Consider the following 14,687-nt stretch of genomic DNA (forward strand, 5'->3'; position numbering starts at 1 on the left):
ACTACCTTAAGAGTAAGACAAATGTATGCCTCAAGCTTACAGATAAAACTGAGAGTTTAGTGCATCAAGCATGTGCATAGTCATTGCTTGTGGGCATCGCATAAGAACTCAAGCTGAAGTCTGCAAGACACTTGGTTCCAAGCTTCTAAAATCCCATGCTTCTCACAAATAGTTACAATATAAGTTACAAATGTGGAAACTCATACATAATAAAACGACACATAGAACTTTTAATTTTTATTTATATTTCTTAGATCAAGAATTACACACTAGCCAACATTATATATTTACATGCTGAAACTGGCTGCAGTAAGTTGAAATTCATGAAAATAATTCTTATGTGCTATTCATTGATAAACGTCTTTTGATTTTTATTACCGCATGTATCCCAGAGATTTTAGAAGTCCTGTTTTTAGAAAGATGTGAAAAAATGATGCAATGAATCCCGCTAGTGCTTTGCATTTTCTAGCCGCTGGGGAGTGAGCATGATGTGTGTTCAGAAAGGCTACAAGGTCATTGTAAGGCTGATAATCACTACATTGTGAAGAAACTAGAACATCATTTTTTTTTTTATATATATATATATAAAAGGACAGTTCAGTTTGGAACTATGCAGGAACAATTCCATAACAGAACTATTTAAACACCCATGCAAAGAAAAATTGTAAGTGACATGGAATTTAAATCAAAAGCAACTTCATTTGAGTGAATTATGTTGAAAATGAATGTGGTTGGACTCTTAGTCATTGAACCAAAATAGGAAATGGCAAAGAATGCAAGCTGATGGAAATGTTGACTTGAGTCAGATGGTGCAAGGACAGAGGGGTAGAATCAGAGGTAAGGTGGTGTGACAGGGAGTGGCATTTTGCTTTAGAACTCAAAATAAACTTTCGTTTTTCATCATTTTGGATGTTTATCACAAAAATACTTCTTAAATGAAATTAAAAATTGATGTCAAAATCTTGCACATATCTGGAGAAATGTTCTCAATGAATTTCTAGAAACTGAAGCTATACAAGGGTACAGGTTTATATTTTTCCAACTTAAAAACAAACAAACACACAAACGAACAATAGTTTGCTCAGGGCAGCATCTGAATTTACTCTCTATTGACTCCTTTCTATATTTTAAAACCATCTTCCTACTGCATTGGGAAAATTATTTAAACTTTGGTGTAAAGCAGTGTACTTTTTCCATTTCCTTTCTTCTTTCTTTTTTTTTTCTGTCCTTTTGAAAAATAATTCTGGAGTCTTTGGTTGAAAGGAATAATACTATCTAAAGACAAAATGCTACTATATATTAAAAAAACCTCTTCTAGCATGCATGTAACAAATTTCTGGAGCTGGTATGAATAAACATTCTTGTTATCTGCAATGCTGCAATAAACCTCTAATTTTGGGGAAAAGCTACAGTTTGCAAACTTTGGCTTCTTTTACTCTAGCATAGAAAAACTATTAAGTTAACCCTAACCGCTTCTCCTTTTTTTTTTATTTGCCATTTCTAAAGCATCTCTTGATTGTTAGTATGATGCCAAAACAATGCTCCATTTCCCACTGAGAGTGAGAAAATGGGAGTAAAAAAAACAGGGAGGAGAAGATGTTTTGTGAGTATGTGTGTGCATGTGTGTGTGTGTGTGTGTGTGTGTGTGTTGTGTATATATTCATACCTATATGTGAGAGATAGCAATGGAAACCCTTCTGTCTGGGATTCCAAATAATTCATGTAAAAGGGTGTTTAAATTATTCTGCTGGGGCACTCCAGTAAACGTACTTATTAAAAAATGAATAAATAAAATTAAGACAAAGACCCTAAGCAATTATTTGTATCTATTGACTATTAATTTACAGCATCTTTAATTATGTACATAATTTAACACGTCAATGTAAGCCATAAACAGAATAAGTATGTTGCCTTACCGTAAAATACAAATTAGAAGTTAAAAATATTTAAGAAATCTGTTTAAATATTTACACACACTCAGTGAAGGTAATGGTCGCTTACATAACAGACTCTGTACACTTAGCAAAATGGTATGACTGCTACAGTTGTAAATTTCCCTAACCAACGTGGTGAGGGTTAGAGTTTTGTTTTGTTTTGTTTTTCTCTTCCCAAGAGGAATTTTTCTTTTTCTTTTTTTTTTTTTTTTTAATTTTCAATCACCAATGGACAATGTTATCTGTGTCCTGAAAAAGAGAGCAAATGGACATTTGACAAGCGATGAAGAAACTAGTTAACATCTGATATTCTGAGGTACGGTAATATTGTAGTGTCAGAGTGCGCAATGATCTTAGGAACTGTAGGCATTGGTTTGCTGAGAAAGATGTTCAGTACCCTGTATTACTTATTTTAGGATGGTGACTGTTGGTTGCCAAATTAAGAGAGAGAGGGACAAAAAATAACCTCATATACAGGCTCAATGAAAGAAACAACTCATTAGCTTGTTCCTTTTGTTTCTGACATATGAATGCATACATATGCATGTGTGTTTACATGGATCTCTATATACACATATACACATGTAGATATGCTATAAGACCTGTCTGTGTTTGTTTTCAGGTTTTTTTTTTTTGTTTTTTGTTTTTTTGTTTTTGTTTTTGTTTTTGTTTTTGTCTTTGAACATGAATTTAGCTGTAAGACCAAAACACAGTGACCTACAGAAAATGGAAATGGTCGTAGTTGCCAATTTAAAGCAGGTCTCGCTTAAAACAACTGTGATTTGTTTCTCCATTAGATATTCCACTGCGCTTTTGTGATGTCTTGTGCTTTTGGAAGCTGACAGATTATTTCTGTGTGTGGTACTAATGCTAGAATGTAGTGTCTTTTGGTTTTTTAAAAAAAAATCATTATTGTTATCATTGTTATTATTTTACTTAGCAGTGCTCTTGTCGAAATGGAGAGACAGAAGGACTAAATGACACTGCTTGAGTCCTATCCTCTGTTGTTAAATTGCAGTAGAAATAATTGTAACATTCCTATGCAAACACATGAGTATGTTGCATGAGATTTCAATTCGGAAGTGCATTTCATACCTACAAGCAGTCATGTACAATATATATATATACAGATTGAGATCAGAGATTTTGTTTAGTCTGTGCATTTGAGAGTCAGAATTTGCCTACTAATTTCTCAAAGATGAAAAAAAAAACACCTTAATTGCTGGCTATCTGGCTACTATATAATCAAAAGAAAAAAAAACTATACATATGTATGAACTGATAGTAATACCATTTCAAGATTGCCAAAACTCACCTTGGTGGTCCTTTAGTTTAATTACTGGGTAACAAACTAATTGGTTTTCCCAGATTCATCAGACCTAGCACCCTTTCTTGCATTCTAATTCAACTAAATATGTGGCTTAAAAATAAATTCTACTTGGACCGCTATTCCTGGGCAGGATGAATCAGTGTTTTCTACCTACATAGTTATTGAATGCCAACATATGGTTTCACTCTAGGGCGTTGGTTCCAAGGTCCCATCCTTTCTCTATGATAGTTAGAGCAGAAATGTGTTTCCTGGTCACAAGCATGGGAAGCCCACCCTTTGAGGCACCTTCCCTCCATTTTGATCTGAATGGTGTGGTTGACTTCCCTGGACATCTAAGAATTTGTTATAATCACAAATGACAACGTCAAGGATTTATTATGGCTTTTATGGAAATTGCAAATGGGAGCCTAGACTTAGGCTCTGAATTGTCTTTAGAAAAATCTTTTCAGAATGGCGTGTCACAGGTGTGCCCCTGAGTTTATTGTTATGCTTCTTCCTGCTGTTTTCTATGCAGACTTCACCCTTGGTGACAAGGGATAGGCACTTTTATTACTGTGATCCCCAGAAATGATTGTGTAGGAGAAAGCCCTGGAGAAACTTGAAGAATCGTTACTCTGAGCACGTATGGAGATCCTTGGTCGGATCTGTAGTCCTGTAACTCAAAAGTGTTCAAGTACGTAATAAAAGCACAGGAGCCAGACATCCGAACACTTATTGAGAAAAAATAAATGGAGCAAAAACCCTCCAACCCACCTTTGTGGAAATTCAGAAAATAAATGATAAACTTTTTTTTTTTCTTTTTCTTGTTTCTCTCTAATTGTTGGACTAGAAGCACACACTAATGCTTACTATTCCAAGGTTTTGAATCCCGGTGGGGAAGATTCATCTGAAGAATGACACTAGCCTTGACTCCTGTACACTCACCAGGGACCCTACTCTGAAGACAGAATTTTTTATTGATTGTTTTAAAAAATAGAAATAGCAAAGTCATCCTCTGAGGAAAAAGTCAATCAAAGTCAAACTTATAGAAAACGTAGTAATTCAGTATTCTCTATAGGCAAAAGCTAAATAGAATCCCCCCATTTACACAGCGACCAAAAGAAAAAAATAAATAAAATAAAATATATCAGCCTAGTCTCTTTTCTGTCTAGGATATGAATGTGTATGTTTGATGTAGAAAGATGTGCCATGACATAACTTGAAAAGTAGGATAAAAACAATACATCACACCAGCCACTTGTCTGTTATCTACACTTCTGTAACATCAACCATGAGTGCAATGCTTGCCACATGTTTGGCCTAATCCCACTGTCCACAGGTTTTCACCTTTTGCTTGATGAAGTTGATTGCAATATATACAATGTAAGCACCCTTTAAATTACCAAACTCCGCTGATTTGTGCATATACATGCCTTGGAGAATACAAAGATGAACCTCATGGCACATGAGAAAACCCAGTACATGTGGTCTCAGCAAAGCTTCACCAGGTCTGTCTCCTAAGTGTAAAATGAGAATTTTGAAAGCAAGAAAAGCTGAAGATGATGATTAACCCTTTGGGGCAAAGAACAAATTCTCTTTTTTTGAAATACTATACTCAGTTCATAAATATATTTATAGGAAGACAATGTAGGGGCAGGTGACACTGACGTCTGTGCTCTGTATTTGACTCTTAGAACAATTGTCAGTCTAAGCCATCAAGGTACTTTAATTCCCCTCACTCTTTTATTATTAGATAAATGATTTTTTTTAAATCCTCCTTACGTATACTAAGCTTATGAAGTTGGTAAATCAATCCTTCTCATTCTCCTCTTCGCTGCTCGGCGCTGTGTCCACTCCAGATCCTGTGTAGCACTGATAAGAGCCAGGCTTGTTTGTTTTACTTTCTCTTAACCACAGTCATTTCTAAATTTTTGATCCTGCTCTGTGCCATTAACTCTTACTTTCACCACCTAGGAAATAGCTTTTGGGCAAAACATAAACTTTGGCTGCTAGGCATGGTCTGATCAGGAGTCTGCCTCTCTCTAATGCCCAGTTAAAAGACATGCCAGAGGAATTGGTTTCCTGAGTCTCTTCTTTGAAGCTTTGGCCCACCTCTCTACTTTGTGCTCAAAATGCATGTGAATCTATTAGACCCTCGAGAATCACCTCTCCATGACACCATTTTCATCTGGCACAGACCTCACTGACCATGGTGAAGTAGCATGTTTGCATTATTGCAGATAATGTTTCATAAGCACAGTGCTGTCCCAACAGCATGCCAACCTTAGGAACAATGATGGAGAGCGTTTGGAAATTACTGTGTCTCAGAGAATTGACTGCCAATGCTATGGAGCTTTCTAACATCTTCTAGAATCTAGATAATAACCCTCTGAGTAGGCTGTGTACTAAACTGATAAGCTGGAACACGTCACAGTCACACTTGATCTTGCCAGCATGTGTACAAATCATTTGCATCGTAACCGGAAAACCACAAGGACCTCAGTGTATTCATTACTTAGTAGAAGCAACCCAAATGGTATGAAATGGACCACAGGATAGGCCAGCAACTAAGGTATTTTAACATCACTTTTGTCCTGGATTGAAGTGTTTTCCAAGTCCTACATCAGGCTGTACAACTGTTTGAGGTGGGATCTAGTCTTTGCTTCCCATGGGAAGCTGTAGTTTAGTTCACATAATAAAGCCAATAGACGATGTTGAAGAAGGAAAACACCACTGGGAAAAAAATGCGGGACCACCGATCTATGGCATTCACATCAGTCAAGTCGGGGATGGTGATTTTCAGTTGAGAGGCACGTCTCCTCAGGCGACTCTTCTTTTGTGCCACGTGTCGCTCCAGAGCATTTCGGCCAAAACTGTGTCTGGGCAACCCGGCTTTTCGATACTGGATGCTGGAAGCATCGTAGGCAAGCATTGTGCTCCTGGGGTCTCCAAGTCCCATTACTGCTTCTGAAGTGGCCATCTCATTTTTTATCTCAAGAGTACTGAGTAAGATGTTCTCATGAGGGTCCATCTGTAAGGAAGAAGAATCAGAAAAGCTACATCTGGAACTGTAAACCTTTGTTGATGCTTGTACTACCAGGAACTACACAGGCACTTAAAGGATTGTCTATCACAGATAGATTGAGACAGAGAGCTAGCTTCTGCTATTGCAGTGCTTGACTTTTTAAATTTAAATTTATTTTTAATAGTTTATTCACTTTACATCCCAATTGTACCTCTGTCCCTCATCTTCTCCCGGTCCCATTCTCCTTCTCTCTTCCCCCGCCCCCTAGTCCTCAGAAAGGGGGAGCTCTCCTCCCCTACCATCTGACCCCAGCCTATCAAGTCTCAGATTCAGCCCAGAGGATTCCTATAATGTAATTATAATAGATCAACCAGCATCAGTATCATAATTTCTACTTACTTCATTTAGATACATAGAAAGTAAGAGACATCCCTTTACATAATTTGTAATTTGGATATAAACAGATGCAGAATTCAACTTTATTATGTGTGAAATAATGGTAGGGAATTAGCTGGAGTGTATTCACATATTTATGTAACTTACATATTTACTGAGTATATTTATTTTAAGAATCAACATATAGCAACTGTCATTTTTATCCCTCTTTGATTGTATTGGGTACTGTCCCTGGAGCATAAGTGTTCCACCACTGAGCTACTGAAAATGAGGTTCATCATCATTTTTTTTTTAATTATAAGATAAGAAAATGTAAATTCAACGTTTTGTGCTTTGGGAAGTAGAATGCTCCACAGGAAACCAACATGTATGATTTCTTTGAGGTATTGATTATACAAGTTTGGGCTTTCTATTTTATTTCATTGATCATGACTGCAATAGACACTAACATGATGGGTCACTGAATATACTTGTCACAGTGACCCATTTAGACAGAATTTTCTTTTATTTTTAAAAGAAAATCATTTTGTGGGGCAAGATTTTGTAGCCTGAAAATGTCCCCTGGGCTCAGTTCCCAGTATATACTGGTAGCTTACAGGTGTCTGTAAATCTAGTTCCAGGGGACCCACTCTCTTTTTCTAGCCTCCATGGGTACCTTACATATATGTTACACATACATGCTGTGCAGGCAGAACACTTATACACATACAATAAAAACAAAAAAATATTTAAAACTATGAAACTGTTCTATGATACTGTTACTGACATGCTATTTCTGTAAAGTAAGATTTGATAAAAGTGATAAATGAAGTCCGGCTGGTTGTAGGCACCACTGATACACAGAGACACGATATGCAAGCAAACAACTCATCACACTGAAACAGTGGTGTGAACATGGGTTATGCAGAAAGTAAAATGTTATGAGGACTACATATTAGTAATTAGCTTTCCTCTATAATTTGATGGTCCTATACTATAATTTTAAAGCTAAGATCTTTGGAGACATGAGTGCTATTAAATATAAAACATACTGGAGCAAAGTAGCTGACCAGTTAAACTCTATGAAATATTCTCTGTTTATGGTATACATTTACTTGCTTGCTAGACTAAACAGACATGCTATTAAAATTAATTTGGGAAGTGTATAAGATTTGTAAGTGTAAGTACCTGTAGGATAAGAGCCACAGTTCCGTTCTGTTCTATTTTTCTATAGCCACCGTTACACTATGTTCTCACTAGGGTCTTTATGAAAGGGCACTCTTCTCTGTTCACAGGTAAGGGTGTTCACCTGCACTTCTCCTCAGATACACGGTCTCTAAGTATAACTATCACTCAAAGCTTGCTCTTCTAAGAATTCAAAGTTGCAGGTGGGTAGATAGGACTTTTCACCACCCCCTCCTGCTCCAACACTGCATCTCCTCTCTGTTATTTGTATTTACTGTCCCTTTACCCATATAGAAAATAGCTTTTAGCATATAAAGTTTTCTTTAATGATTTTTGAAGCTGCTCTTATTCCAGCCCCAGGATGTTTGCCTTATTACAGTGTCACTGTAGTAAGAAAGGTTACAATAATGCTAGACTTGGCTGTTAACTGTGAAAAACAATAGTAACAACAATAATAAGAGCACAGACAAACTATCAAAAGTAACCTAACCTTTTCAAAGTTTTAAACAAACTATCCTCAGATGATTTATGAAATGTCAATGAGTTTCTATCTTATTATGTATGCAATTCAAGAGTTGAATTCAATGATCCCTGAAGCCTTATAGTTTATTTATTTTCCATTTACAAATTCAAGGGATAAGTTCTGTGTGATTAGCAGAGTGAGTATTACATGCAGATATGGTGGTGAGGAAGAATTCACCGCTTGCAGAGTCCTCATGGCAAGGACAGTCTCCAGACGTAGCACTGAGTACAAGTCAAACTGTTATTTTTTATTTCCATTTGTTATTTTGAAGTTATAAAGTTAAACATTCCTTCCTCTGATTGAGAGCCGAGATAGGATTTGGGGAAAGTAATGGAAAGGAAAAACATAAGAAGATAGGCACTAAAGCACTGCACAAGCTCATTGTCAGGCAGTGTGAAACTTGTAGTGAGAGAACTGCCAACTCCAGGAACATGGAAGATAATAACAACAACAAAACAAATAACCATGCCCAAGGGAAAGGTTAGTATGTTAACTTGTACATATTGCCTTACATGACCCACAGGAAAAACTCCAAAATTCATAGTTGATCTTACAAAAGTAAAATCACTGTTCACGGGATGACCAAATTTGATCTGCTAGAATACATTTAGCTGATGATCTTTCACTGTGGAAACCCAGTCATCTCTGTCATAGTAGAGACCTTGCCAGGCTGAAGCAGGAGGTAGCGGTAGAGAAAATGAAGTATATGGAGTACCTTCGTGGTACTCGAGTGTATGGAGAACCTGATGAGCTGCTGCTCTTTGGCAGAGATCCCCTCACTAGAATACCTTCTCTCTCTCTCTCTCTTTTTTTTTTCCAGTTTTTGAGGTAGGGTTTCTCTGGGTAGCCCTGGCTTTCCTGAAACTCACTCTGTAGACCAGGGTAGCCTCAAATTCAGAGATCTGCCTGCCTCTGCCTTCTGATTGCAGGAATTAAAGGAATGCACCACAACACCTGAATCAAGAATATTAAGCCATATATAAGGCTGCTTTTCTAGATTCAATTATCGAGGCAATGATAGAAAAAAAAAATAAACTTAGCTAAAACACTTTTTTTTTTTCCCTAGAGAATTTTTACTCATGGCGATATGGGGATATGAAATAGGGAGGAATAAGAAATAACCATCTTCCTTTATATTTTATGTCTCAGTTAACAGGTAGGAAAGAGACCAAGGTCAGCTGTAGTTCTCTGTCACATGCTTAAAATAAAACCAAGTGACATTGCTCCGCTTTGCTGAGACCGTCCTTAGAAGGACCACTTTTTTCTCCATCTGTCCTGTTTTCTACAAGGCCTTCTACATTCAGCAATTCTCTTCACTTCCCTTTAAAAGTAGTTGAACTCCTCTCCAAAAAGCACTCCATGGTGCCCATTAGTCTCATTCTAAGATAGATAGAGACCAAGATAGAGACCCCTCTTCAGGTCTGCACTGGGCCTCCTTCGGCACCTGGAACACATTCTCTTTCTGCCATCAGACGGGCTGTTGTAGGCTGTCCCGTTCTGCATTCTGTACTGGGGCAAACCAAGCAGGTCCAGGCGCTACCTTTGGGACTAAGTCTTAACCTTTCTGATTTCAGTTTTATTATGTGTGAACTGGGGGGAAGGTAGCAACACTAACTTTCTGGAGTTGTGTGAAAGGACTGAACAGCTGTATCTGCAAAACGCTTAGGCTCTCTTTGTTCATAACAAACATTAGCTAAGTTTGTTATTTAAAAACTCAATACAGCTGAGGGCTCTACAATTTCTTTTTCTCTGCATGCCCTCACTGTAAATGGAACATGTACAGCACACTGACCGCTCCCCACCACACACACACACACACACACACACACACACACACACATACACAAAGGCTAAGAGTGAATAGAAAGATTATAGAAGACAGGCGCAGTGGATGCTTGCAGTGAAACAGACATGACATGGTGGCTACACACACAAACTCATAGCTGCTGTGACAGCATACACCAGATCACACCTGTCAAAACCCAGCATGGATAAGAAAGAGGCTCATCAAGCTCTTCTCCTAGGTGAGGAGATATTGGCAATTGGTGGCTTCAGGCAGAGGGAGGGAGTTTTCCCCAGACATGTGCCCCTTAAAAGCCTATCTAGGCTCCAGTTGATGGTCCTCTACCCATTTGTATATAGCTAGCACAAAATAAAATCAGCAGTATTTTTTTAAGAGCATATGAAATAGAAATCAAATGTGATAGAGAATATGAGAGGAACTGGGTGGGGAGGGAATGGAACACATTATATGCATATATAAAATTATCAAACAATAAAAATCTCAATAGATACTCAGTGAGTGGATAGGATTAATCTGCTGCTGCCATTGAAAAATGCCACAGTTTTGTAAGCTGAACCTTCAAGATCATTATTCTATAATACTGGTTTGGTTAATAATTTCTTTACATTTCTGAGAGCCATACTCAGTACTTATTAAATACTATCTCTTTAATTATAAAATACAATTTTATTAAATATAATAAGTCTACAATGAGCGATTTTCAGAAATTGAGATGAGATGAACGGAAGTTGCATTTTATTTCTCGGGTAGAGAAAGAACAAAATGCTAACAGATATTACTACACGTACCATGTATGGCCATTCATTTTCCTCTACCTAGCATCACCTAGGAGGACAGTCTCAGGAAGGAATTTTTCTAGAACAAATTTGTCTGTGGGCATGTCTGTGGTGGATTGTCTTGATTGTTAATGAACATAGAAGGACCCAGCGCCATTCCCCAGACAGAGGATCCTGAACAGTATTAAGACAGGAGAGACCAAACTGAGAACAATTAAGCAAGCCAGCAGTCATGCCAGTCATGACTGTGTGTGAATACGGTGTAACAGCTGCTCACATTCCTGCCTTGACTTCCCTCAAGTAATGAACCATAATTTGGAACTGTAAGCTGAGATAACTCCTTTCTCCTGAAAGTTTCAGTGGGTCAGGATGTTTGATCACACAACAAAATTGAAAGTAGGACACCACATTTACAGAACAAGTAGCATCCTCCCGATGACAAGAAAAATAGGGCCTAAGGGCCAAGGCCAAAGAAAGACATTGTTAGTTTATAGTGGCAAAGAGCAGGGACAAATGACCTGTCTTATGTTTCCTCCTTTATATTAGTTTCACTAAAATGCTGATTATAGTAAATTATACTAATTTTCTTCACAGTTGTCATTCTATCAGACAATACTTCTTGAGGGCACATGAAAAGAGGTCTGTTTATTTTATTGTTATATTTTCAAGCATCCTGCTTTGCTCTCAGCACAAAACAGACGCTCAATAAAGAGTGGTTGAAGAAAATGGATGTTGTGATACTAGAAAACCTAATTCACCTCATTGTGAGTCATTAGTAAGTTGGATTCAATTATTTCATATCAGAACACCCCAGGGACACCTCTGTAACTCCATCTTTGTCCTCTAGATTTCTTTCTGTACTTGCAGCAGGTCCTTTTCTAAAATAGAAAAACTACACTCCTGTGGTGCCCATTGTCACTTCCAGGGAAGAGTCTTCATTCTGACACAGAGAAGAACATTTCGTGACTAATGGCTTGATGCTAAGATTAAGCATCTTATTTACAGACCCCTTTCAGTTATCCCAGAAGCCACATAGAGCTCTAGAGCTCGCTCTGAACACACAGTTGGAAAATAGTGAAGAGGTGGCAGAGAGTAGGAATTAGATTTAGATCTGCTCCACTTTTTCTTGCTGAAGCATGGTACCAGTCTACCTCAGTGAGGCAATCATTCTGGAGGCTTGCACAGTTCTCCAGAGGAAAGATTAGATAGAAGTGTATGCGATAAATGTGTCACTAAAGGTAAGGGCTGGGGTAAACTCCATACCTTCAGGTGCGAAGAAAAGATATCTGTGTTCTGACTGCTTATCCCGTATGGTCTTCTCATTATAAGTTCTGTCTGAGAATGTACCACTGTGCAGTTATGCTTGAATTAATATTTCCTGTCATTGTGATAGGCTGAGTAATGGACTTTTGACCTGTTAGGAGCTAGTAGCATGCTATGAGTTTTCAGATAGACACAACAGAAAAAGTATATACTCAACCAATGTCAGCAGATTTACACCAAGAAGTAGGTGGCCCTGAATTTGAGGATTATGTTGAGATAATTGAAATGTAAAAGGCATTCTTGGTATACAAATTAGCTAGCATACAAAGGAGTCTTAGGTCTCTATGCCTTTGCGTGGTGCCATGCCAGGTGCTAAGCAAAGCTATTCTTTTCCATCCTTCCTTTATCACTGTTTCTCCCTCTATTACCTCTTTTTTCTTTACTTCCTCCCTACTTTCTTGTGTTCATTTTGCCTCCCCCACTTTCTCTACACTTCTATCTCATTGTTCCCTTAAGTGAGCATGGGTTTAGTTTTTTGTTATCCAAGACTCAAAGAATACTACCATATGATTCCTCTCATTTAAACATCTCAAGAACTCTATAATACAAGCAGCTCAGGAAAGGATTAGGGGCATTTTCTGTCATAAGAATTTCTCAGAATTCAAATTGCAAATGAAGTAATCCAGTAGAGGAGCATAATCATTGCAGTCAAAACAGTGCTGGGTCTTGGTAATTGGACTGGAGTAAAAGGGGCACAGGACCTGCTAGATCTGAGAGCCTGCCTGTTAAAGTGGTGGCACTGTGCTTCCTTGTATACAGTGTTCTTTCTCCCTGAAAGGGTGTCCACCATGTAAGGAGCCAACTTATGGGGTCATGGCTAAATAGAACAGAGGAGAGGAATGGGCTATTTTACACATGTTTAAAAGGAAAACGGTAAAAAACTTGAGACACATTACCTCTAAGTTTCTTTTCATTCTCCACTGTTTATATAAAAGCAAAATTGACAATAAATAAATTTCTTAGAAAAAAGGAAAAAAAATATTTTTATGTGTGAATTTTAAAGTTAATAGTGACTCTTCATGTTCATGTGGTTTAGATGGAGATGTCTATTGTTAAAAGGTCTTGTTTGCAATGAAATTTTTCGAGATTCACAAGGCACTTTGGAATAGGTGTTACCGAGAGGGTAGGAAACAGAAGATCAGGAAAAATGAAGCAAGCTGGCTAAAATATTACTATTCATCACATTCTATTCGTTCATACCCTTCATAACATAGAAGAGTGTAGCATTGCCTGGGTGAGGGGTCTCAGTGCAGTATGTCAATGCTTCCTCCAAGCTCTTCTCGGAATCTACCAGGGAAGCCTGACTTGGGTGTTGTGGAGAGCTGAGAGGCTCTGTCCTTGGTGCTTAATCTCAAGTGTGAATTGCAACCCCCTGGAGACCTTGTCACAAACAGATCTCTCTGGCTTACACTCTTAGGATGCCAGCATCAGCAAATTTGGAATGCAACTCAGTAATTTGCATTTCTAATAAGCTCTCAGGTGACAGGTCCAGGGTCTATACTTAGAAAACACATCCCTTGGACAACAGATGAAGGGCGCAAGGCGACTTTAAATAAAGAAGCGTCAGAGTTTTTTTTTTTTTTTTTAAAGTTTAAAAAGGAGATTTCTGGTCGGTCTACCACCAAGTCAGAGAGCAGCTTTTCTAGGAAGCATATGAAGCTTCCATTTGTGAGGTATTCACAGGAAATAAGCATCCCATGGCAAGCTTTATGCAACTATTCCTTTTCTGCAACCTGACATAAACTCTACCCCCACCTTAAATATGAGAAGATAAAGAATAATGGCTAGAGATATGCCTAGCTGTTAGTAAGTTTGCACCCAAGATCTGCTCCTAGTTACTCAAAAGTCCTCACAGATGAGTTTTATCACAGAATGCCTTCTCCGCATATTACATAGGTGATAATTTTTAGAAAATTAGAAGACACTCCTATTGTCCCGTGGAATGAGCTAATTTTTTTCCATGTCTTAAGTTTTTATTCTTACTTTAAAATTATCATTTATTACAATTTTATTCAATTTGTATCCTGGCTGTGGCCCCCTCCCTCATCTCCTCCCAATCCCACTATTCCTCCCTCCCTCTTCTCCTCTTGTGACCCTCCCCTAGTCCACCGATAGGTGAAGTCCTCCTCTCCTTCTATTTGACTCTTTTTTTTTTTTTCCATTCGAACCTTTTCTGGTCTCTCTTTCTCTCTTCACCAGAGCAATAAAGCCACAGGAAATATTACTCATGTAATGGGGCTTATGCTGAGGACATGAATGTGAGATCATTTCCCTTTAACTTATGGCTGTGTAACAATCTCCATTGCCCTGGAAAACACCGACATTGATTTGAAACTATTATCTCCTGGTGTTTCTATCTATTCAAATAGGCATGGGCATTTTGTTGATAGCAGCTGAAACTAGATGCACAAAGCAAAAACAAACAAAGCTAGA

At 37.9% G+C, this 14,687-nt stretch overlaps 1 protein-coding gene across 1 annotated transcript in view; it reads right to left on the reverse strand.

The window, feature by feature from the left end:
• Positions 1-239: 239 nt before the first annotated feature.
• Positions 240-14,687, reverse strand: part of Gabrb2 (gamma-aminobutyric acid type A receptor subunit beta2) — a 229,793-nt gene continuing 215,345 nt past the window's right edge. The window contains exon 10 of the mRNA XM_055610701.1: positions 240-6,274. Coding sequence (XP_055466676.1) covers positions 5,927-6,274 — 348 coding nt within the window. The 3' untranslated portion in view covers positions 240-5,926. The remainder of the gene's footprint in view (positions 6,275-14,687) is intronic.

This window comes from Psammomys obesus, unplaced genomic scaffold (assembly GCF_907164565.1).
Source record: "Psammomys obesus unplaced genomic scaffold, mPsaObe1.curated_primary_1811, whole genome shotgun sequence".
Taxonomy (NCBI): Eukaryota; Metazoa; Chordata; class Mammalia; order Rodentia; family Muridae; genus Psammomys; species Psammomys obesus.